Raw genomic sequence first — 26116 nt, forward strand, 5'->3', positions numbered from 1 at the left:
AGCTGCATATATCTGAAAACGTTTCAGCTAATGAAACACTGCCTCCAGTTATGAAGCTCTTAGTTAACACTTTCAGAGGATGATCATTAGTTCTGAAATTCTGTAGTTACATTTTAAAAGTAACCTTCCCAACACTGTTCATAACATGCAGCCTTTGGACTTCCAGAGTCCATGTCCTGCTGGAGGTTTCTTCCTGTTGAAAATATGGGTGGAGTTTTTTTAAAGAAGAGCTTCCAGCTGTTACCAAACACTTTTCAGAGGATGATCTTAGCTCTGAAAATTATTAACACGGGGGTCTCTGGTTGGTGGGGTTTTCCTTCCATGAAGCACTTGGTTGGGGGGTTTTCTATGAAGCACTTTTAGGCGACTGTCGTTATGATTCAGCACTATAGAAATAAAATTGAATGCAATAGAAAGAAAAGAGTGGCACGCTTTGTAAAAGCATTCAAATGTCTTTCATGAATGTCAAATGTCTATCATAAATTACAATTAAAATAACTGATCCTTTAAACACATATTCTAGGTTGTCCCAAGTCACAAGGCAGCTTTTCTAAGAGGACTGTGATTGTGAGGAATGTGAAATGTGAAAACAACACAACAGAAACCCTTAATAATAATGTTGGTTGCTACTGATCAACTGACATTTCTACCATAGCCACCTGCAGAAAAGGCCCAGACTGGTGAATAAAAAAATTAAAGAGAATACAGGAAGGTGCCTGATACTGCAAATAAATGGAAATGCAATGATCACACTTTTTGAATGGTCATTCAGCACTTTGACTACTCACATGGGTGGGCAGCTTTTAACACTGCTCACTATTTTTTCCACAGTTGCTCAGCGTGTGGTTTGTTCAGCCATGATGCAAAAGCAGGAAGTGCAGATGATCAGATTGAACAGTTTAACTCAAGAGAGCTCAGAGAAAGAGAAAGTTCTTGTGTAACAGATGTACAAAATGAGATGAATTTGGGCCGTTTCAGACACACACACACTAACAGTATAGATATTGTGAAAAGGAAGTGTGATCTTCTGAGAGTACTTTGCTTCCCAGCAGAAGAGAATTCAGAAACTGGCTACACTAAAAGTTGCTTTTGACCAGTGTTTCACCAAAGCATCCAGTCACTCACACATCAAAATGCCTGTCTTGGAACATCCACTGACATAAAGGAAGTTAGTCATATTTGGTGTCAGTGGTTCGACACATTTCATCTCCTGTGTGGGTCTAGTAGGAAAGATTTACTTGTTTTTAATCTCTGTCTCTCTTCCACAGCATGTCTTTATCCTGTCTTCCTTCTCTCACCCCAACCGGTCGCAGCAGATGGCCCCGCCCCGCCCCTCCCTGAGCCTGGTCCTGTCGGAGGTTTCTTCCTGTTAAAAGGGAGTTTTTCCTTCCCACTGTCGCCAAAGTCCTTGCTCATAGGGGGTCATATGATTGTTGGGTTTTTCTCTGTATGTATTATTGTAGAGTCTACCTTAGAATATAAAGCGCCCTGAAGCAACTGTTGTGACTTCAAGCTGTATAAATAAAACTGAATTGAATTGAATTTACAGGCATGGGATATGTAGTTTAAAGACTAAACTTCAGCTGTACTTGTGAAGAACAGTTAGGCAGGCTGACAAATCAGGCCTATTTCCAGTGGAAAGATGGAGGATCATTATAAAAATGTTGTCACTGCAGGGAGCTACTAAAAGAGGATCAAAGTAACGAAGACGGAACCTAAACCTGTAAACCTAGTCTCACCTCCTTGCTCTCGACAGATGATCCCAGGCCAGTTTTAGTTCACTTTCCACCTGGCAGGCTTCGATGACAGACTGTCTCAGCCTGAGGATAAAAGCCAAACACCTTCCTGTCAGTTCTGTCAACCCGAAGAAACGTCCAGCAGTGAAGCAAATGACCTGAAGCCACCAGTCAAACAGCAGTCTGGACAAGGACTCCAGCGCATCCACATTCGTGACTCCAGTCTCTGTAGCACAAGATGTACTGACTTTGCATACATTACACAGATGACTCACACATTTTGTGGAGCATTTTAAAATGATCATGCATAGAAAGCTTTTACTGACTTGGCCATTAGGTGCACAACAAACCTATCCACTCTCCCGAGGTGCACAGTGACAGTTACAATGCACATGTGAAGTTTACACACATGTACAAATTGAGCCACTAATATGTTATAATGACAGAAGTCATGCCTTTCATTTCAGCACATGACATGTGTACCGTACATCTGAGAGCAAAACTGGAGAATGACTTGCACAGCTCCAGAATTCAAGGCCAAAACTACCCACACTCAGTGGCCCTTTATATATAATACAATGTGTTATATAAATAAAAATGCCATTAACAATGTGAAGGTATCTGAACCTGAATATAAAGGATGCAACTGAGCTGTATTTGAAATGTAAAAAATGTAAAAAATCACTACATTGAAAAAGAACTGTGACTGAAACTACAGAACTATCTGTATTATTAGTAATAATAATATTATTATCATCATCATTATAGTTATTCTTACATCACCAATTTTCGCAACTATTTGGCAAAAGCTGTTTATAGACACTAGTTTGGAATGTTGATTCTTGGAGGACGTTCACTGAGCTTTTGCACTTTGTAGCGAATCACAGATATGATGCAAAACTGTTTTGTTTCATAGCTAAAGATTCTGGTTTTTGTAAAACATACTTCAAAAATATAAAAACTCCTCAAGTTTTTACAATGGCCTAAATTATGTGAGCCATGGATTCACTATTGATTAATTGTATTCTTCATCAAGCTGGTTCCACTTTTGTCAAACAGCTGTTGAGAAAGCGGTTTCAACAGCTTTGCCAAAAGGAGCCCTGTCATAGAGCTTTGTTTTTCATTTCCAGAATTCATTTTCAGTCAGAGTGAGATCTGGACTGTTTGTCAGCCTCGTCACTGAGCTGATGTTCCTTATCCAGAGAAAAACTTTGACACTCTTTTCTCACCAGCACTTTCTTCTATACTTTAAGTGCTTTCTAACTAACATCCACACACACTCATACTCTGATGGATGCATCTGAGAGCAACTTGGGGTTTGGGGTATCTTGCCCAAGGACATTTGGCATGCAGACTGGGGGGAGCCAGGGATTGAACCACCAACCTGCTCTACCTGAGCTACAGCCTCAGGCTACTTATATCCAGAACTGGGAGTCATCTGTCTCATGAACATGGCTTCAAATCCTCATAATGTTCACACTTTTTGAATATTCAATTATTCAGTGAGTGTAATAAGCCAGCATGAAGTTTTCTGTGACCCAAGAACCATCAGATCACAGGACCATTGCTCTGTATTCATTTAGTAAAATGTATTTCTTTAGCAGCAAAGTTTTCTTTTACATAGAACTCAGTTTTTCTGAATATGAAGAAGGTGCATTCATCATATAATACCATGCCAACAGATCGTTTTCCTCGGAAGCTCTTCAGCTGCTGTTAAACTTTCACTTAACATGATGAATGACTCATTTGAAAGTTTTGAGTTTTCTGAAGACTGCAGAAAATCTCAAGACATGAAAGTTTCTGCTTTATTTTTAAAGCAAAACCCGCATTCCAGTCTTTCTTCTACAGTCAGGTCTTCAAAGATATTACAGAGGTAATGTCTTTGAAGACAAGTATAACGCTGCATTTTAGTACTCGAGGATAAGAAATTGTAATTTTAATGATACTGTTTTTTAATATAAGATGGAATTGAACCCCCTTGCATGCCCATGTTTAGAATCTGTCAAACTGCAAAGGCAGCACGAGGCCAGTGTTCGTTTATTAAGAACAGTCTTTAACTTATGTTTGTATTTCCCACCCAAGCATGGCACAAAAATCAGAACCAAACCCGATTCAATCCTGCCCCCTAGTGACGACACTGTTCCTACACAGTGGGAATTTCTTTAACTGGACTGCAGGACACTTTTTGGTCCCAACACACAAAACAGAAATATCACACAGTCCAATGTTGATCATTTTTAAACTCCCAGGAAGAGAACAGTTTAAAAACAAAACTGTGAGTCACAGTAACTAAGAGATATGTTCACCAGGACACGTCTCAGTCAGAGTAGAGATAATCTATTCACGTAAAAAAGTGCATCGAACACAAGGCGTGTTTCTCAGTTATTTAATCCCTTTGATTTCAAAGAAAAATTGGAATATAAAATGATTAAAATCAACATTTATAAACAAGATAAAATATGACAGGAATATAAACAGAAGGTGGGGGCTGCATTTACATTGTGCATTTATATTGTACATTTCATTGTTTATTCCGGTTTTACTTTCTCGCTGTTGTCAGAATCTACCAGTACTGATAAAAAGTAGAATCACAGGCCATTCATGAAAAGAGCGGAGCATGAACTGTGTGCCATGCGAGGCAGAGAAATACTGCAGAGGAGCTCTTTGAGACTGATCGGGGTCAAGAGTGAGGCCAGAGAAGGGAAGGCTTGATTTCTTTTATCTATCAGGAGACCAGGAGGTGCTGGTCTGCTGCTCTTCTTGATACATGAAGGTGCTCAATTAATCTAAGAAACATTCAGATATTTTTATTTATTCATTTCCTTCAGCATAAAATTTGTGTTTATGAAAACATTAGAAACTTGCCAGCATGTTTCTGTCAATTTAAATGTCTTTGAAATCTCCCCACCTCTCAACTCTCTCCTGCACTTTAAGTTAAAGGTGACAAACCACTGTCCCTACAGTCGTATTTATCAGATATTACCAGAGCTTCAACAATTAACTGTTTTTTTCACCTCATTCAACTTCAATACATGTGAATTAAAACATGTCCTGTTGGCTTAAAGCAACACAATTCAGGCCGCGAGTCTCAATATTTCAACAGTATCTAAACAGCCGTCTGGTGACAGCAATCAGATCACCAAAGCAAAACAGCAGCATGGCTAAAACCCGACCCTACTGCCTAGGACAGTATGAAACACACGGTACACAGTGATGCATTTTGGAAAGCTTGTTAAGCAGAAGGCTGAAGGACAAGAAGATCCAGGGGTTTGCTTCAAGTGCATCTCACTTTGTACTCATTAGTGTGCTCTCATAGTTTAGAAAAGCAAAGCAAATAATAGCACAAGAACTCCAATAAACTCTGCCTGACCTGCAGTTGAAAAGTAAAAGCAAAAGAACTTTTCAAAATTTCATTAAGTACTTAATATAAAAGAGAGGCCTTCAGTTTACATTCACCACATCATCTAAACCTGCCTTTGTACTAAACCCATTTATTTACTAGTAGATAAACATGGGAGCGGAGGACATAGCAACTCACCGTGGCAACTGTTCTCTAGTATTGCAGACATTTTGGCACCAAACCCTTACAGGCACAAAGAAGCAGCCTCAGGAGTCTATACTGTGTTAACAGGCATCTATGTAAATAAGCGCAGGTGTAATACTGCCTTTATTAGATCTGAAGCGATGCCAACTTTCTCCTCTTGACTCAAGTAAGTTCGTAAACAGTGCTGAGAGCAGAAAAGAAAAGCACACAGTGCAAATGGCAGAAAGGTTTCAAACTATCAGTGACTGGCAGCTGTAACAAAGATGGAAGGGACACTAAACTCGAACCTACTGAAGCATCAAATGTGTTCAGTGCTGCCTGAAACAAACTGATTTGGGTTCAAATGAATACTCTGTACTCACGCCTGTTTCTGGAATGTATGAAAATAAGTCTCTTCCATTTCTTTCCATTATAGTTTTTTTTCAGACTGCTGTTTGGTTATCCTGGACTCATACTAGTTATGTAAAATTAAGTTTCAAAATGGAAATAAAAGCATTTCTTTCCAGCAGAGGGCATGGCAGAAAAACCTTACATGAGTTCATGTTCAAATTTCACATTCTTGTGAGCACACACACACACGTGCCGTCACATTTATTGTTTAGCCACTCATCATTAACTTGTCGAATGGCTGCTGTATCAATCTTCCCACAAAGTAAGTAGTTTAAAGGAAAGGCGGTGTCAGAAATACACCTCCAGATGGCTGTGTGCCATGTATTCTACATTCACTCACACACACCTGCAAATGACATTAAGTGCATCTAATGGGTGAAGTTCACCCCACTGAGGTGTACAATAAATGCCAAGGCATCAATTAAGTACTTACAAGCCAATTTTGTGCAGTTTTGAGAGACAGAGAAGTTAGCTGACACCATCAGTCTTAGTGTGGTAAACTCGAACCAGCTGGTACGTCAAGGTTGTTCAAATGAAAACGCTGAGAATTGCTAACAAATACAGTCCGACTCTGGTTTATCCACTCACATACACACACGCGCGCACACACACACGCCTCACTCGCTCAGCACACTACTCCAGCTGTGACAAACACTGCAGTGCATTCCGTCTCGATGCAAACGAGTGATTTTCACATTAAGAGTTCAGACTGACGTCCGTGCGCTGTCTCTGCTCGGATGCTCGCTGCAGCACGTGCTGGGTTTTAGCTGGTGTCTTCCTCGCTGTTATGGCCGCGGAACTTCTCTGGATTGAAGGTACCTTCAAAGCGCTGCGAGGCAATGGCGGCTTGATGAGACATACTCTTCCTCACAATGTCGCCTTTCCTCCACAGTGTGATCTCCTGAAACAATTAAAACAACATACCGGGTGGTGTGAGGGGATGTACTGTTGGTAAACTCTCAGATCTATAAAAGTTCAAAATATTAACAATTAACTAACTACAAAATATGATTGGACAGGAGCCCAGTCCTTGTACTGGATACACAAAACTGTACTGATTGATAACTGAGACTGTTTTCAGAAGTGCAGAACAGTGCATATAAATTTGTCAGCCCATGAAGTTGCTGCTTGCCTGTAACCCTCACTGAGATCGCCAAGGGTTCTTTTTCCTAACCACAGAAAGCCCGTCTAGAGACACAAATTCATTATAGATCTATAGTCCGATATTTCTAGAGTACACATTTTCCTTACCTTATGTCTAAAGTGGTCATATTCCTAGTTCCCATGACTAAACACAAAGTAGAGCTCCAAGAAAGACACAGTACTCGAAACTGCTTGAACCACAACAGCTGCAACGTCATTAACAGTCCCCTGTGTGAGTGAGCAGATGAACTACAGATCTTGTGTGATCTCACTGTCTGTGTACCTGCTGTTTGAAATAGCGTCTTTCCTCTTCATCTATGAGGACCAGATTAAGGTAGTACCGCACAGAGAACTTCTTGTTAATGTCCCTCATTGTGGGGGTCAACTCATAGCCTGCCAGAAACAGCCTGATGGGGATTGACTCTCCTGTATCACAAGACAAAAGCAGGTTTAGTTTGCAACAAATGAGATCTGCTGCAACAAGCAGCAAAACCACAGACTGTAAAAGGCCTGTGACCTCACCTCTGACGGGGGCACCATCCATTATTTCATACTTTGCTATGGTGTCGTTCTCATGGTAGACGTTAGGGCCTGTGCCAGTTGTCTCCCGCTTGATGATGTCAATCTCCATATGTTTGATCTTAATCCTCACTAGGAGGAAATAAATCTTTCCTACAATAACATCTTTTAGGTGATACCTGCAAGCAGATGATGGAATCTGTTAATATTCTCTCTTACTTTGATCATTTCAATTTCTCATTGCAAAGAAAAAAAGAAAATCATACTTGGACTTATTGTACTCAAACTCTATGTGTAGACAGTCCTCAATGCCAACTTCCATCTTGATGGAGGAGTTCAGCTCGGGGTAGGTGCTGAGTGTGTGAACTACAAGATCCAACTCTTTGCTGATGTCGTTGAGTCTCCGGCCCACTGTCGCCCTGAGAAAGTAGCTGGAAGCAAATGCAAAAACATTTGGATACAAGAGAAGAGCATGTAACTGACAGCCAGTAAGCAGCATGTGAGGTTGCACTGAGCAGTACACAGATTTTCATCTCTGTGTGCACAGCATGCCCCTCTTTAGATACACTGTTGCATGCTGCAGGTATTGCTGCAACAGAGAACACCAAAGTGTACAAGAAACATGCAAATTTTACAAGCGAAGGCAAACTAAGGAAGCAGTTTATCTGCATTTCAGATCATATTTTAAGTAGTTCTTTGTAACTGCCACTTAGTAAAACAAGCTGGGGTTGGACCAGAGATGCTTTTCTTTACCACCAACGTTGTTGAAGATGTAACAGCAAGTATTGTTATGGTTTTGAGGGTGTTTTTTAAACAATAAAGACGAGGTTTTGCGAGTGATAACAAACTGTTCTCGAGTCTAGGAAAAATTATTCTTTCTGTCCACATCGGTTCACTATCTCAGTTGTTTTTCTGCATATGAATTTTATATTTATAATTTTACATTCTATGACTGTGAAAAAAATACTGGGTAGAAAAGTTTGTCTTAGAAAGTTTGTTTCACATCCTAAAAATAATTAAATGTGTGCGATCATAGATCACAACAAATAGTCAACAACTCTGATCGTATGTCATGAAGTAATCTTACAAAGAAACTTCAAAGATATCTTTGAACCAGTTTGAAAACCTCACATGCAAATTTAATGGGAAAAAGAAGCCACTTGAAGATCTTCATGAGCACACACTGTCTGTCAATTTCTTAGTCAGGTGCACCGCTTACTCAAATCATCTAGTTTCAAAACAGCAAGATAGTGATGATGAAAAAGCTCAACTAAAGACTTAAAAGTGGACGTTCCTGGTGCTTGAAAGTAGGGCTGGGTATCATCACTGATTTCTATAACTGATTCGATTCTGATTCACAAGGTCCCGATTTGATTTAATTCAATTCAATTTTTGAATCATTTATCAGTACTGACACTTGTCAGACTTCATTAGAGGTGTGAGCATCACAGCAGATGCCTTTGTGTCAAAGTAACTGAGGATAAAACAGAAAAACATGAAGGAGATTTTCCTGGCCTGGCTTTGTATAGCAGATAAGAAAACCATGAATCAACATATACCTGATGCTGCTGAAGTGAAGCAAAGCAAAGTTACAGAGGTTTTATTAGAGACACAGCCAAGCGTTTTGTAATTTGGCATAATTTCAAAAAGCTTAAATTTTCTTCGGTAGTGAACAGAAGGCATTAGGCTCTCTTGACGGAGGGCATTTTTGAAAAAACAAAAAAACAAAGATGAGAAAATTGATAGCACTCTCACTCCTAAATATGAAGCAGGAAATTGACGATGTATAGCTTAGCATATACGAATGAAATACAGGGTAACACCTCAACTGCACAAAGGTTAAGGAATGTCCAGCGTTACAGCATGCCATCAAAAACATGGAACAAGCCACTAATGATTCCACTTGCAAAGGACAGAGCAGAACTTACCGTAACTTGACGTTCTGACCAGTGTATGATTCGTAGGGTTTCTCCACATGTGTGAACTCAAAGTCAAACGTCTGTGACTGTGTGAGCTCCCCTGGTCGAGCCAAGTCTTTCACCAGAGACACAAACTCGTGATGATTCCCCCTGTCATAGTACATTTCTGGAAACACAAATTAACAGTGTCACACATTGCCCATCGCTGAAGTCATTTTAAACTCTTTTATCTGAGGAACTGCAAAGACAATTGTGTACTGACAGTCCTCACAGTGACCACTTCTCCCACTGCCACTGTGCTGACACACTGACTACATGGTGTAAGCTGAATTTCAGCAGTGAAACGACTGATCAGATCTGGGACAGAAATGAATTTATATACTTTATAATTATTACTGTTTGCTTTCCATGTCCTATCTGCTCACAACTATTTCAAAATCAACTGAGACACTTTAACATGCAAATGAAAAATGCTAATCATTTTAACCAACTGAAAAAAAGACTGACAGCATTATGTTGAAACTGAGCAACGCTGTTATTTGGAAAAAATGTATTTTAAGTTTGTTTTTAGCGTGAGTAGCACATTTGAAACAGTTAGTGCAGGGCTGTGTTTGTTGCATCACTTCCTCTTTTAACAACTGTATAGGTTTGGGAACTAAGGAGCGTGAATGCTGTAGGCCAAAATGCTTTCTTATTCTTGCTTGTTAAAGCATTGCAGCTGCTTAAAAGTGCAGGGCACTGTTTGTCATGTTCATGTTTCAGAATGTGTTTGAAGTTTCCAACAGGTGACATGTTTGTACTGCGGGCAGGCTAGTTTAGCACCCAGATTCTTTTAATGCACAATTAGGAGTTGTGATCTGTGGATTATGATTTGGCTCAGTTTTGCTTAAATAATGCAGACATTACCTAAAGAAACAAAAAAATACAGCAGTGTATTCTGGTCCTAAACCTCTCCTCCTCTCTCTCTCTCTCTCTCTCTCTATATATATATATATATATATATATATATATATATATATATACACACATACATACATACACACACACATATATATATATATATATATATATATATATATATATATATATATATATATATATATATATATATATATATATATATATATATATGCATGTTTCTAGAGTGCCACAAACAACAACCAGCTTGGATAGAGTGTAAACAAACAAATATGTAACTATATATAAAGAAACTATATATAAGAAAAGAAAGTAAAAAAAATCATCCAGTGTACGATTGGATATTTGCAGTGTTGAAACTACAATGTGCAGAACCATGGAATACAACACTTACTTCACCCCACTGTGTTTTACCCGGTTATTTTATACCGGTTGTAAACGGGAACCACCTGTGTAAAATAATCATTACAAAGGCTGTGGCAGCATAAACCCTTCTTTAAACATTAAAATGCAACTGCTGGGATTTGCTAAAGAGGCAAGGTGTCAGTTTTGTAACTGAAAGTTGTGGACAGGGGTATTTTTGCAGCTGGCCCTATGGCATATATAATTTCAGGAGGCGAATATTAACATTTGCAGCCTGTAATTTACTAAAAATGACATTAAATCTAACACTGAAGAACTATGCCTCTTCTGGTTGTGATAGATTCTTAGATGAGGTTTATTTGGAATAAGAGAGAGGAAGAAAAAAATGCATAATTGGCACATTGGGTGAAGGGCTTAGAGCAGTGACTGCAAAGCCAAACTTTGGCTGTCCTAAACTCTTCACTGATTTCCTATGCTGAATGTTTAGAGGTGAGCCCTACATCATACTCTCCTTCGCTGGGTCTGCTTGTTTTTTAGCTGCTAATTTGTGGTACTTAGCATTAATGTGGTGATTGCTGAAGTGAACTGGCTGGGCTTTTGTATATAAATATAGCCTAGTTAGTAGACCATTCTGCGACTGCAGCATCACAGTAATTTGTCCCAGTTAGTAAATCTGTCCCATAACCAACAAAATTAAATTACTAACTCCTTCCCTCCTCCTTGTTTCAGATTTCTGTGAGCAAAGTAAAATTCCTTCTGTCCATTACTTATCCCAGCTGATCCAAGAACAAATACAATACAAAACAATACAACAGACTAATGCAAACTGAGTTGTACAGAACTAAATTCATTTTAGGAGGTTATGGTATGAAATGTAATAGACACTTAATAATAACAATTCCGTGTTGTTGTGTGGTGTTTTTTTTTTTTTTTTTTTTTTTTTGTCAAGACCAGTCTGACGGCCTCCAACTATGAATTATGGGATGGCACTGATCACAGCGTTTATCATGGCCGCCACAGAGATACTTCCAGGTCACTTAAACGGTAACATCTGATAAACGCTGTTTTAAACACACGGACACGACACCATCAGAATCGCCTTTAAGGAGTTTCCTTGAAACTCTCAGCTCGCAGGCTGCCATCTTTGATTCGATTAAACACGAGTAAAAGAGACAATCACCTAATACTTCAGTTCTTACTTACATGTGATAATCTAGGCACCGAAAGTGCGAGTTAACAAAAAGTGTATGTTACAGAAGATGTTTAAAAGAAGGGCCAAAGGTCACTGAGACAGCTCTCCAATGGCTGAGAGTCAGCTGACGTCGCTCGCGCCCACATCTGTCACGAGACCCGACACTTCAAATAGACACTTGTTACTGCAGTACGGCCGAACTTTAAATGCTTTTCTTGTCACTTTTTGCACATTAAAGGCGTAAAATACACCATGCTGATAGTCGTCAGTACATGTAGCTAGCTACCCAGCATTTCCTGTAACACTTTGGCTACTTCTGTCGGGGGGCTGAATGTGGAATTCAGGCCTAGCAGCTGCTCACCTATCTGGCCGATAAACTCGATTTTGATGCCATTATGCTCCAGCCTCTTTCCCGGATATTTGAGTGTAACGTTGACTTTTCCGGACACAGTTTCCCCGTCGTAGAAAAGGAAATATTTGTCTTTCCTGCCGTCTTCGCTTCTGTGCTCAGCTTTTTTTCTCGTTTCGGCGTCATTCAGAACTATATCTATGTCCGCACTCTGACCAAAACCAAAAAAGCTCATTGCTGCTCGTTAGTCAAGCGAAGCTCTGTGACCGGATCCCACTGGAAATGCGCTGTCTTCCTGATGAAAGAACACACTGTAGTTTGTTCTCGGTTTGCCGCGAGGAGTCCAGCGCGAGCTGCTTCCCAGATTATTGCATATTTTGAGTTACAACCGCCTGACTACGCATGCGTCTACAGTCACGTGAAGGAAATCTGTATTCTTTGTAGTTTGTTTCGTTTCTCTGTTCATTAATTTTTTTTACAAACTATACTCTCGGTGCTAAAATAAAAATTAATAACGAGCAATATTTCGCTGAATGCGAACATTTTAAACAATGGTAACCCTCCCCTTCACCCCACCTCTGCACTTTTCAGGCGCAGTATCAACAGGCGGAAGAAGCCACAACTCCTGGCCTTCGTTAGTTGGTACTTCCCCGAGTGAAGTCTTACAGGTGTTGGAATTTCCAATTTAAACACAATTTAATAGCCTTCAATTATTGATTGACCAAGATGTTCTTTTGAAGGCTGAGCCTGTCCCAGCTACGGTAGGACAAGAGGCAGGGTACACTCTGGACAGGTCACCAATCTGTCGGCTAATATGTCACAGCTATGTTTAATTCATAATCACTGATTAACCTAACTATGATTCTTACAAGTATGGTGTGTATTGTCAACATACAGAAAGGACCATGTAAATATTTAAAATATCATTTCATGTTTGACCGCTAACCTTAGACTGAGCTGATCGTCAAAGTATCATTCATGCTATATAGACATTTAAAAATGCTTCTTTCCTTTTTTGGAAAACAAAGTAAACTTCTGATCAAACGCTTTTCTCACTTGATATTTATTAACAAAAATGTAAACAAATTTTGTTAAAAATGTAAATGAATGTTACAATTCTACTATAGCCACATAACCAAAAACAAAATTGTACTCAGAATAATACCAAGTATTATTAAGAAGCAGGCAGCACAGTGGTTAGCTCTGATGCCTCACAGCACGAAGTACCTGAGTTAAACCCCATCATCCTTTCTCTGCTTGTTTGCTTGTTCTCCTCGTGTTTTCGTGGGTTTCTCCCACAGTCCGAGGACATGAGGTTTCTAAGTTAGAAGGCCTTCATGTTCATTTGAACCAATAAATCATTAGGTTGACCATGAAGACCTCGGTGGATGTAAGGCAACTTTTAATGGATTGTTAACATGAGCCCACACTACACCCCTACAAAGTTTAATCAGCATTTATTTAAAAAAAAAAATTCAAGCTATTGTGTTTGCAGACTGACACACACAAATGCTACCATGTCCACCTTGGTGGTGATCACTATCACTATTGTTACTGCCACCAAGGTGGAGGTAATGATCACTCCCATGCTTGACGTTGTCTGTGAGGTGTCTGTGCTTATATGCTGTGTTTGTTTATCTCTGAACAGAGTGCTGTGATTTAGACAAACACTGACATTGTTCCAGTCTTGCGCTTTGTTCAGATGGAACTTTGCAAAACTAAGCCATGCTGCCAATTCTCTCTCTTTTCTTTTCTCCTCCTTTCCCCTTTAAACAAGCCATACTTGTTCACTCTTTTTCTAATTGTACTGTCATGAACTTTAACATTAAACATTCTAAATATTAGATGCATCTTTTGAATCTGTTTTTTAATATGTTAGTCTTAAAGTTTCTTACTGCATTTTAATTATTTTCCATGCCTGTTTGTGTTCCTGCAAGCCTCCCCTTTCTCAGCTTTTAAGATCTGGTTTCATATGGAATCATTTGAGTCCATGCACTTTTTGTGTTAGCGATGCAATCTGTGAATGGGATCATGACTCAAACAGCCAAATCAAATATTGGTAGAGATAGTGTGTTTGGTTCAGTTCTGATGGTCTGTGTTTATGACACCATGCTTCAGCTACAATGCAGTAGCTGTTGTTAGCTGTGTTAGCTATAAAAGGGTTACAGTTTGGAGGGGTATTATGTGACTTCAGTCCATAGTATAGGCCATATAGGACCTTTCTACTCAGTTTAGCACTGAGAGAAATTTGTACTGCAAGTCTCATTCACCCATTAACACACTCTCATACAGGGTTTTATCTATGCCAAGCACTCTGTTGGGAGAAATTGGGAGACAAAATTGCATTGTGAGCAACTCGGGAGTACACAAGGATACTTTGAAAGGAAGAGTCAGGGATCTAACCACCAAAGCAGGCGAAGGAGAATCTAATGTAACCTAAATGACTGCACCACGATTCAGTAGGCCTATATTTTTTGCTTGGATTTGTTTGCTAAATTTTATTTCCAGTGTGAGGAAATGTTTGAGTCTCGCCAAATTCTTACAAATAAAAAAATGGTTTGTACTTTTATCCAAAGAGCAAGATTAATTTACCAATGAATTACATCACTTCTCAATTCTGGTAGATTCACTGTTGCCAAGGTATCTGTCTCATATCAGAATAGGAAGAGGTTGGACTGGTACAGCCCTGGCCTGAATGAAACCGTATTGGGGCTTAAAAAAACTTACTGGATAGAAACTACTCTTAGAAATGTACTAAATTGACTTGTGTAAGTATAATGATGATGCATTTCCATTAGTTTTTAATCCCCGCTGCTTTTGACTCGTATTGACTGCATGTTGCACCAGTTTTAAGCACTAGAGGTCAGAAGTGCACAATTTTTAACATCCTTATGCAAACTAAGCTCATTGTGGTGTCTGAAGTGACTGCAGTAACAAAAAATCCACAAACACAAATCTTTTGCAGTCTGTTTAAATTTTGTCGTTCACTCGGTCTCTCCGATGAGTGGGGAAAAAGGGAAAACCGGGACCAGGGAAATCCTGGACCTGGTTCTGTAATGGCACTGCTGGTCGCTAGAGGGCAGGGTTTAACCACAGCAGGACACCGATAAACCCGAGAGCCCTCCTAAACTCACAGGTTTTTGCAATTGAGCTCCTGATGTTTTGTGCCATTATTTAGCATTTAAAAAAATATTCATGTGAAAAATAAATCCTCACCCTCATTGTAGGCACTTCATGTCTTTTTCCCTCTCAGATTTGAACTCTTGATGGGAAATCCTCTAAAACCTTTAAAAGCCAGCATAGTGCTGCTGTTTTATGCAACCTGTAGTTTTGGTAACATGAACCACATGCTTCACACACATCAGTCACAGCAGTATTTCAGATATGAAGTGAGTGGGAACAGTTATTAAATTGTGTGTGTGAGTTTGTGTGTGTGTTGCTTTATCTCGTTATGAGGCTAACTGCCTAATTAGTTCTGGTGGCTTACAAAGACAGATTAAAATGATCCTCTTTTTGTGAATAGCTTTAGACTCCAACATGAAAATAGTCAAACAGTCCCTTAAGGCTGAGAGATAGAAATGTTCTTTTAAAACAATGACTCATTTTTGACAGCATTTTTCTTCTAAAATTGTCCTGCAACAGCATCGCATGAATTGTGCAACTCCTTTTTGGACAAATGACTAAAAACCTTTAACAAGCTGAGGCCTCCTAGCTGTCATGGTGCGACTCAAACCAATTATTTCTGTGATGATGGGAGTGTGAGGTGCAGCTGTAGACCCTGCTTGGACATGGACACATCTTGCCAGTGTGTCCTTCTGTCACATCCTACTGTGATATTTTCTAAATAGCCAACTTCCCTCTGTCAAGTATCATTTTTTTTCTCTCACTGTGGTGGCTGCTCTGCGTACACTGAATGCAGCCCTGTCCTCTGAAAAGTCCCTGAAAATGCAGAATGTTTGAAGATATTAGAGAGAAATGAGGTGAAGACTGGGCGGATTAACCAGTTTAGGGGCAAAGCATCTGCTGTGGGCAGAGGAACACCTGTGCTGTAGCTGACATTTATTTTAATAAAACATTATATAACAAATAAAGGTGTTAAAATTAAATTGATGTTGGCTCCTCCACAGGAGTTATGGATCCACACAGCCTTTACTGGGTATCCAGTTGTGGATCACACACTATAGGGTCACAGGAAGGGATCTCTCATTATTTATTAATTTTTCCCCCTGCATTGGAAATTGTTAGATTTTTGTGGTCAGTAATTCTTTCAGTCATTTGCATGCATTAAATTCGCATTCAAATCTATGATGAACTCTCTGACTGTCAGCGTATTCAAACTGTGGAATGGTTGCCAGAAGTCCTCTTTCCTAATAAAAGTGGTCACTGCAAACTGAATATGTGGTCAAGGTGTGAGAAAGATGTGGTGTGGAAACGGCGGTAACATATGAATGTGTATAGAACGCTAAACGGCATCACCATTGTTGCACAGGAATCCAAAGGCTCCTACTGGGTCCCCGCCCTCTGGGTTTGTGCACCTAGAGGTGGTTGAGTGTTCACATTGTAGAGTATAGGGATATTTTGCTGCTATTATTTGCTGTTATTTTTATAATCTTCATTACCATTGTATTAATAATTAATAGTGATATTGGATTCAGATGTTCAAACATATTGGTATCATATTAGTCTTTATCACAGGTTCAGTGAGAACCACTTTAAACTGTTGAGTTGAATCTATAATGCTTTTGAATGTTTTTATACTCTTACACTGAAGTCCAGACTTCAGTGTGTGAAAGACTGAGTTGCAGGTTGACATGAAACTGCAGGTTTGCAGAGTGCCTCGCAGGAAATGAAACCGAAAGCAGAGTCTCAGGAGACTCTCACTAGTTTATTCTTTATTATCTTTTATTCATTTATATCCTTTGATTAAGCTTTTAGTAGAGGTTCTTGAATAAAACATTTATTCAACATATTACATATATAGTTCCAGTTAGGTTATTACATGCAAGGATGAGCCTCTGTTCTGGTGAAAGGTCAGAAGTGCAACGGATGAGATGAGAGAGCATTTAAGGACGAGACACACATACAGTTAATGGGTTCATTTATAGCTGAAAGTTTAATCATGTTTTGCTTGCAACTGCAAAATTGTGCCTGCATACGTGATAGTTTGTTGCAGAACTGAGCTTGATGTTCCAGGCAGATAAGCGAGCGTCCGGTGACAACAGGAAGACACCTGGGATAGAGACGAGACGATGATCTTTTCAAACTGTGTTAAAAGTCATTGTGGTTTTGGTTTGACGTATGCAAATATTGTATCTGCTTAATGCATGAAGGGGCGTTGTATTACCCCAACCCTATAAAACCTTTGTTTTGTGCATTGTTTGGAAGATCCAACTCTGATGTTCTGCAGGGTGCATCTCCCACATGTGTGTTCATTAAAATCATTGTTTGACTCCACCTGGCAGGGTCAGTGTGTTATTTGGATTTCCTCCAGTATCCCCTCCTTAACTCTGAATCTTAATAACATCTGCTGGCAGTCATTCATCACCTCTGCTATTTAAGGCTGAAGAAATCCTCCAGTTGACACCAGATTGCACGTAGCTGTGGTAGAGTGGTTCAGCTCCTTGTACTAGCCCAGTGTTCAAGTTTGCCTTCTGCTGTTCTGCAACTCAACCTCTTCTCTGTGCAGAAGCCCTGTGTCGAAGAGTGGCCGAGAGATGAGTGTGGCAAGATTCCCATGAGAGAGATTCAGTGGACTTCCCTTTTGTTTGTCTCGTTCTCTGAATACCTGTGACCTCGCTGTGTTGAAAAAAGCTGGTAAACTTCTATTCCGAGCCCAGCGATCGAGTCCAACTATGAGAGCGAGGCCCACCTCGAATAATATCGTAAAATATTTAAGATGCAAGTGAACAAATTATAAAAGAAAGCGAAACAGGCATAAACCTGTGTGTGTTTCTGAGCTCCTCACTTGCTTGGGTGGTAATCACACCGTGGCAAATGTTGCTGTTTTCCTTTAGCACTGTAAAGGTCAGCCTGCTGGTTCTGAGAACAGATCTTCCTGCTGGTATAAATGAACGCCCGAAATGTAATCAAACTGCTGTTCCACTGACAATAAAACTATAAGCAGCCATGTTTGTGGAACGTGTTGAGTAGAGTTTTGTGTGTCCTGCACATAGACAGCAAACAGAGGAAATCAGACACTTCAGGTTTTTTTAAATTTTTATTTTTTATTAGTTTTAGTGTGAAAGTGTCAGAAATGATTAGTAGTTTCCTGTCTTTGTTTCACTGTGCTGACCAGAATGGCTACATTTATCTGTGAGCTGAATTTTTAACGGAAGAACCATGTGGGACACACAGTGTTTTAATATCTTAACCCATTCTCAGTTAATAGTAACACACTTACATCAGTTTGATGCTGCACACAGCAAATGCCACCCATAGCTATTTTTTTTTAGTCTTAATATAGATTACTAAAACTAAAATGCTCAGTGTCAATTTTACTCGAACTTAATGGTTTTTATTAGGAACTTTCTGTCATGGTCCTGGGTCATGCGACCCAGTGTTTTGAGTTTTAGTTTATTTGGATGTTTATTGTTTAGGTTCATTAAGTTATTCCAGCTCATTTGTAATTATATTACCCTTGTGTTTAGTCTCTCTTGCCCTTCATGTGTGTTATGTCTGTGTGTCTTATGTTGTCAAGTTCTTGTAGTTATTTCTGCCATCTTCCCCTGTACTCAGTCTCCCTGGTTCTGTGTCTACGTGTCATGTTTCATGTCTATGCAGTTATGTTAAGTTCATGCCATGTTTCATTTCCATGTCTATGTCTGCGTATTTCCTGTTTTATTTTGGAAGAGTCTGGTGTTCTTTGTTCATTGTAGTTAGTGTCACTCTCCCCTGTGTTGTCATTATGTTCCATTCTAGTCAGCTGTGTTCTCATGTGTCTCCACTTCCCCTGATCGCCTCGTGTGTGTATTTAGTCCTCAGTCTTGCTGTGTTCAGTGTTGCATCATCTGTGTTCCCACCCTCCATGTTCTCGCAGCCAGTCTGTACAATCATCGCCATGGTTTTCTGAGTCTCCTTAGTTTATCAGTATCTGTTTCCCAGTTTAGTTTAGGTTCAGTTTAGTCACGCTGTTTCTGCTTTGTTGTGAGACCTGTCATCAGCCACAATAAAGGCTCGCTTTCAGTTTAAGTTTGCTCCGGTCTGCTCACTTGTGTTCGCACCTGGGTCCACCACACACACCACCGCACGGTCTGCCTCTTCAGACCGTGACACTTTCAGTAAACTTTAAGCACTAAAATACCCTGAAAACATTAAAAACATGTTTTAGGATTCAGAAGTTTTAGTGAGTTCAGGTTTATTATCTAAATATTTAAAATGTATCACACACACAAAAAAAACAAAGAATATTTTTCCTTTATAATTAGTTCCTAGGTCTCGTGCACTTCTTCCATTGTGGGTTCATGGTACTTCTTGACATACTTCAATTTTAATTTGCTTCAGTGGTCCCCGTTCATCATTTGACCCAAGTAAGATTTCTGCATGTGTGCTAAGAATTTTGAAAGACTAACATAATGCCATACTTTGCTGGATGCTGACTATTACAGTAGAGGTACCAGTACAACTAACCACAGATGTGTTTCATCCTATTAACTGATAGATGAGTAACAGTGACTCACATGCTGCATGACTTTCAGAGCAGTGTTGTGTGCTCTGTTCAGTGAATGAACTGAGTGTGCTACATTTAATCATAATTTGAACACAGGGCTTGCTGCCTTCTTAAAAAGCAGGTATTTTTTCATCCTTCTGCATGATGATAAAGCCAGCACTGATTGATTTTACTGTGAAATAAATAATAGTGTCCAGTAGCTGTGATGCAAAGGACAATATATTATCCTCCCCGGGCTCATTGATTTTAGTGCTCTTTATCCAGGAACCTGCTGCCAGTTGGCACAGTCACCAGAAAGGAACAAGAAGGCTGTTTGCAGTGTGGAAAGTGGAAATGGCTTAACTCCCACTAATAGATTATGGCTTTAGATCAACAAAGAGCAGTCGGTGGGATATTGGATGGACCAATAGGATTTCTGTGAACAGTGGGGGACTGTTGAATAGGCCAGGAGGATTGGAACAAGCCGTGAAATGACAAGACTGGCAGTGCAGATCTAGAATCCTCACTACACACACACCATAAATAGAAAAGACACAAAACACCTTTGTGATATTAGAAGTGAGTTTTATTAATCACAAATAGAGTGGTTCTAAAATGAACAAAAAATAACCCAAGCAGGCCCCAAAAAGACATTCTGCTGTGTGTACGTTTGGATCAGAGGATCAGGTATGCTATAGACCAGTCTTCCAGCAGAGCTGGATCACTGGAATGCAGCCATCCTTAAACTGAAAGACAGCACAGAGTAAACCTGCCAATATAACCTCCACCATCACTGCCTGGAAACATCATCCTGCAGACTCACTTGCTCAGGACTCCCTGTCGGGTCAGCGCAGACCCGTGTAAAGATGCGACACAAGACTTCCTTGCTGTTTGTGAGCTTAACTGTCCATGAACTCTGGATTATAAACTTCACTTACATCTTGCAGAGTCCCAGCTCCTTTATCATTGAATGGGTCAGCTCTTAATTTCATCTTCCTTTCTTGTAGATTGGTGCCGTTCTTAACGCTACACAAGGTTGGTGTTTCCTGACACCAACTGTGTCGCCTCGTTTTTGTATAGGGTAAATGTTTAAACCCGGGATGTCGGACTCATTTTACATCAGGGGTCACACTTTGCTCTTAAGTGGGCCAGACCAGTAAAAATTCCCTTTCTGTAAATGTAAATAAGTGTAGCTGCACATTTAATCCCTGCAATATCTCAGTATACGAAAAACAAGTGCAATTTCACCAGCACGTCTGTTTTACTACACGATAAAGAAATGCTGCTCTGCTGTATAATAAAAAACACATGCCAGCATGACTCTTTGGGCTTAAATTGTAAAAAAGCAAATGTGTAAAATGACAGAAAAAGTTCTGGTCGCTCATAGTCCAGACTGTCCTGGAGCAGAGCAAGTTTTTGTTAATTCACAAAAAATGTCCAGTTTTACTTATTTTACTGTGGATACAGGCTTTTGTACTTTAGATAGTGGAAAAAAGAAGTAACTTTTCTATCATTTCATTATTTATCTATTACTTTGATGTAGTATGAAAGACTGTGGGAGACGTCCTCATCGCTAGGACAAGCTGCAAAATTTATGAAAATACATTTAAAAGTCCGAAATGTGTGAAAGAAGTCCAGCGGGCCGGTCTTATGACCCTGAGTATGACACCCCTGGTTTAAACAGTGTTGTGAAGACCTGAAACATTTCCCCGCCAGCACAGAGAAGAATAAATAACATACACAAAATAAAAAGAAAAAAGTCAGTACTGACTAAATTGGTCTTTCAAATTTTGTTTAGGGATTTTATTTTGAAATACCAATCAGTGTTAGAAAACCTGGATAAAGACATTATAAACCAGAGCTCACAGAAACCGCTCTGCTGTGGGTTTCAATCTTTTGTTTTTTTCTAATAGTGCTATATGTCTTTACTAAAAATAATCCCCACAATATAGAGGCACTATTATTTTTCACTTCAACGCGTCTACAGCTCCAATCTATGTAAAAAGCTATTTACAAATTTGCAGATATGTAAAGAAGGGGAGTGGAGACTTTTGGTGTCATCATTCCTCTCAAACGCCGCGCTTGTGGTTAAAGAAAAGGAAAAACACGAAGCCCGTGACTGCATGGCAGAAGATAGAGGTGGGACCGTGCACGAGAAACCGCACTAGTGTGAAGCCTGAAGGCACTCAAGAGGAATGAACTATGCACAAATGACGAGGTGAAATGTCTGATTCTCACCACACTGTGCAACTGCAGCAGGACTCATTTGTGACCTTATTTGGGCTAATTGTACACTTCCACAGTGGAACATGTTAGATTTAGTGTTGATGTGCAAATGACCGGCAGATCGTCTCTACCACGACTGATAATTGGTTAACATTTGACCGCATTTCCTCTGTTGAAAACCTCGAGCACAGCTGAACAAGAGATTCTTCTTATCTGCATGAAGGTTACACGAATACTAACTGACATCAGCTGCCTTTAAAAGTCTGGTTAGAGAGCGAACACTGAGGGAGAGAACTGTTTGTTCTCAATGCTTTTAAAAAACTGCCTCAAGAAGCTCTTGCTCACGTGTTCTGAATGATCTGATAAAATGTTACCCTTCTTTCAGTCCTACAAATGGAAAGAGTTTCATATCGCCTCAAACTGGAGTTTTGAAAACATTTTTTCACTTTACATGATCTTGCGAAAGAGAAAAAACAAACAAACAAAAAACGCCAAATAGCTATTTACAATTAGTACAAGCGTTAACCCTCCAGACCCCCGACAGCCGAATCTCACTGTAACACTGCTGTCAGCTCAGTTCTGCTCACCTTCAGCTTTGCTCAGAAAACACAAAAAGCTTCACCTGAAAGATTTTTTCTCTCTCCAATTAAAACATCCAGTCGCTAAACCCAGGAATAAACCAGATGCAGGTCTGTCGTCGTGTCACGTGTTTCGCTCTGTTCTCCACCCGGCTTCAAATCTTGCTGAAAGGTCTGAGACGCAGAGCTTTGAGCCTGAACAGGGTCTTTTATTCTGAATACTAAATCACTATGCTGAGTGACTGATAAGCGCAGAGTTGCTCCTGGGACTCTTCTAAAATGTGCTGTTGCACATCTGGTGAAATCAAACACACAGTTGTGAGTAAGCCACTGGCTCCGGTGGCTGAGTCACACAGCTGAAACACAAAGCAGCTGTGCCATGTGTACAAGTTAACTCTGTAAAAAACGCTGTTCCAGCATGTGCTCTACCTCATGTTGTTGGGACTTTCAGTACCAGCTGAAGATTTAGTAGTTTAAATAACCCGCTAACAGCTTTGTCTTGCTTATCAGCAGAAACTATTTTAAGTACCATTTACTTTGTCAACAGTCCACAATCATTCTTGTCTATCTTCCTTTGGGGTCTGGAAGGTTAACATACAAACCCTGTATTAATATAATTATGATTAATATAGTGAAGTAATCTACATATGTATGACAGCTAAACTCGACAGCAACTTCAATATATACAAGATTAACAGCAAGCAGAGAAGGACACTTAAAATCAAGAAAACGCAGCACTGATCGTGTACAGTGTTTCACAGCATTTGACTGGCACTCTTCAAAGCATCTTACTAAGACTATCTACAAACATCAACATGGAAATCTGTCATGACACAAACTGGACAATCCCAGCTGACAAATTCAATATGTAAGACCGCCGATATGCTACTACGAGCCAATTTTCATTTGTTTCTTTCATCTGCAAAGGTGTAAATGCTTACAACTTTATGCAAAGGGGTTTGTGTTACATCATTTCTTTTAACCCCCCCCCCCCCCAAAACAAAAAAAAAAAACATGTTAGTCATTTACAAATACTTAAAAAAGTAAACCTTTATATATAGGCATTTTAAAATATATTCCATCAAAAATAGTCTGACAAATTTTAACAGTAGAAAAGAAATGTTATAGAAATGACAAAAGGTTTGAAACTGAATGCTGCCAGTAGACAGAGCTGTCATGATAGACTGACTGTTCTACTGGACACAACAAACACATGATTCCTGCTCGCCGCCTGCTTTAGTGTTTAAAACCATGCAATCACTGTAACTGAAGAACGCCAGAATTTAGCAAAAGAACTCAGTTGAAGATAATAAAGTTAAATGAATCTCAGTCCCTATGCACATACTATTATTTTTTTACACATTATTGTCATAAGAAATCCCACCACATTTGGCAAGCTTGTGTAATTGGATTTCAGGCAGGCTGAGAGCTCGGTGCACGAACTGCGGCAGCTCCGTGGTCGGACAGTGTGGAGGGCAGACCCGTGTGTCACAGCTTTCACTCAGCACAACAGCCCCCGTCGTCTTTCTCAGATCACAAACGATGACTTGTGTCGGAAATCCCCCTGCAGACAACGCGCAGGAAACAACTCATCGTTATTACATTATCGCACGGCGCCAGAGCCCCATTCTTTCCACGCTTCTCCTCTCAGTATATGTTAGCTTGTCTATTTGGCACAGATCTTAATGTCCAGGCTTTCTGCAAGTTCACTTAACAGTTGAGATTTTTTTGACTTTTTTAGAGCTGCATAATAGAAAAACAAAATTCTGCCAGCTGAGGGGGATTTAAGTGAGACAGGTGTTGGAAAACAAACTCTTTTAGTCGACTACGACATCAGCACTGCCTGCCGTGAAATGATGGCTCTCGTTGTTTCCAGCAGACTCCCGTGTTCAGTGTTGCTGAGTCGATACCTCATACAGAGTCTGAATTTAACTTTGTAAAGGTTCTTCAAAAGGTAATATGATAAGGGGCAGAGAGGGAGAGAGGCCCTGTTTTCTCTGTTACGGGCAGCAACACGATGCTAAATATTTGGGTAGCTGTTGCTTTCAGACCTGTGCAGACCTGGAGACTAAATACAGCAGCATAATCACCGCTGTCAGCATGCAGCACACTGCAGTTAGAGTTGCTTCTTCCAACACTCTCATCCCCAAACGCCGACAACAGGCGAGTCCTTCAAATGAAAGCTTTGAGAAAGCATACCAAGTAGTAATATTTTCATTTCATTTCTCCAATCTTTGAATTTAATTGAATTCTGTTTTCATAATGAATTAGTGACAGAAACAAAGTTTGTCTTTGGTCACTTTTTTACTCATTTTCCGTCCGGTCCTTGTACCTGATCACTTTTATTGATACATGAATCATTCAATCATAAAAACAGGCACCTAACTGAAGCAGTATAACAGACTGCATTTTCACTTTTTTTGCAATAGACATTTAGCAACGAAGTGCCTAAAAATACAAACGGCCACACAGCCAGACTATCTACTAACCTCATCCTCCGTCCTGACATAGTCCACTCCATCTCCTTTAGCTGGGACTTTGTAACTAAAACACACAAAGCACATTCGGTTTTTGGGCGACATGTGGAAGTGGTGCTGGTTACAGTAACATTAGTAGTCTGGAATCTTACTTGTTCCCCGTCTGCTTTTGGCTGGAGAAGTAGCCTTGTTTGTAAGCACAGCAGATGCCCACCGTTATACATAAGAGCACAACGACCACCACCAGCACTCCCAGGATGATCCCCACAATGTCAATATCATCTGTGGAGTTCAAATGCGAGTAAAAACATAAACACTGATGTTTGGATTCCTTTCAACAAATCTAGTACTGTCTGGATTCAATAAACACAAAGTATTTATTTCCAAAGGAAACATGCATACTTACACACTTCCATCTTCTGGGGTGCACACTGAGCTTGCCCTGCATCATTCTTCGCTCGACAATAGTACTCGCCTGCGTCTTCTTTCCTGACTGAAATGAACTTCTGTGTGAGACAAAAGACAAACATCTGCTTAATGCAAACTCCCTAAGTGAAGCTCATAGTCTTTTTTATGCAGATGTTTTACAACATCCTGAATGATTCTAATTAATATAATAAATAAATATAGGTGAGCGGAACTATGTACAGGCAGGATGCAGGCGCTGTTATAGAGGGAAACAACTGTAGTGACCGTTACTGTGAGCAGAGGGGACAGACAGGTAGAGATTTGCATTGTGCAAATACAGAGACAGTGCCATGAGCATGTGAAGAGATGCAAGATAGAAAAATTAAACAGACTGCTGTCTGCTGTGCACTTTGGAAATATCACATTCAGTCACCTGGGATTCAGCGAAGGAGGGAGTTACAGCTACATCTTACACATATAAAATATTCACCCTGGTCATACAAGTGAAGCTTTACATTTAAAAATGATTGGGCTTCTTTTGGATGACATTCAGACTATCAACAGTGTGTGACAGCTGCACCGACATTCATGCTCCTTAAGTGATACTCCTTTCAAAGTGAACAGTAAAGTAAAATAAAAGCATCTGTTGAGTTTGTGCCCACCTCTCACACACACGCTTATAGGGGTAAGAGTAATTCATACAGTTGCT

The 26116-nt window shown here is 39.8% G+C and overlaps 2 protein-coding genes across 2 annotated transcripts in view; both read right to left on the bottom strand.

Annotated features, from left to right (window-relative positions):
* Positions 1-4105: 4105 nt before the first annotated feature.
* Positions 4106-12476, bottom strand: vps26bl (vacuolar protein sorting 26 homolog B, like). The gene is made up of 6 exons (XM_031738506.2): positions 12086-12476; positions 9261-9417; positions 7599-7763; positions 7336-7511; positions 7097-7239; positions 4106-6571 (listed from the first exon to the last, which is right to left on the bottom strand). Exons 1-6 carry the CDS (start codon positions 12306-12308, stop codon positions 6434-6436), a joined length of 1002 nt encoding a protein of 333 aa, XP_031594366.1. The 5' UTR covers positions 12309-12476; the 3' UTR covers positions 4106-6433.
* Positions 12477-20286: 7810 nt separating this feature from the next.
* The window catches only part of jam3b (junctional adhesion molecule 3b), a 39722-nt gene continuing 33892 nt past the window's right edge, over positions 20287-26116 (bottom strand). Inside the window, exons 6-9 of the mRNA XM_031738513.2 lie at positions 25406-25505; positions 25152-25281; positions 25012-25066; positions 20287-24086 (exon numbers count right to left, since the gene is read on the bottom strand). Of these exons, the coding sequence (XP_031594373.2) occupies positions 24051-24086; positions 25012-25066; positions 25152-25281; positions 25406-25505 (321 nt within the window). The 3' untranslated portion in view covers positions 20287-24050. The remainder of the gene's footprint in view (positions 24087-25011; positions 25067-25151; positions 25282-25405; positions 25506-26116) is intronic.

The sequence above is a fragment of the Oreochromis aureus genome, linkage group 10, assembly GCF_013358895.1.
Source record: "Oreochromis aureus strain Israel breed Guangdong linkage group 10, ZZ_aureus, whole genome shotgun sequence".
Taxonomy (NCBI): Eukaryota; Metazoa; Chordata; class Actinopteri; order Cichliformes; family Cichlidae; genus Oreochromis; species Oreochromis aureus.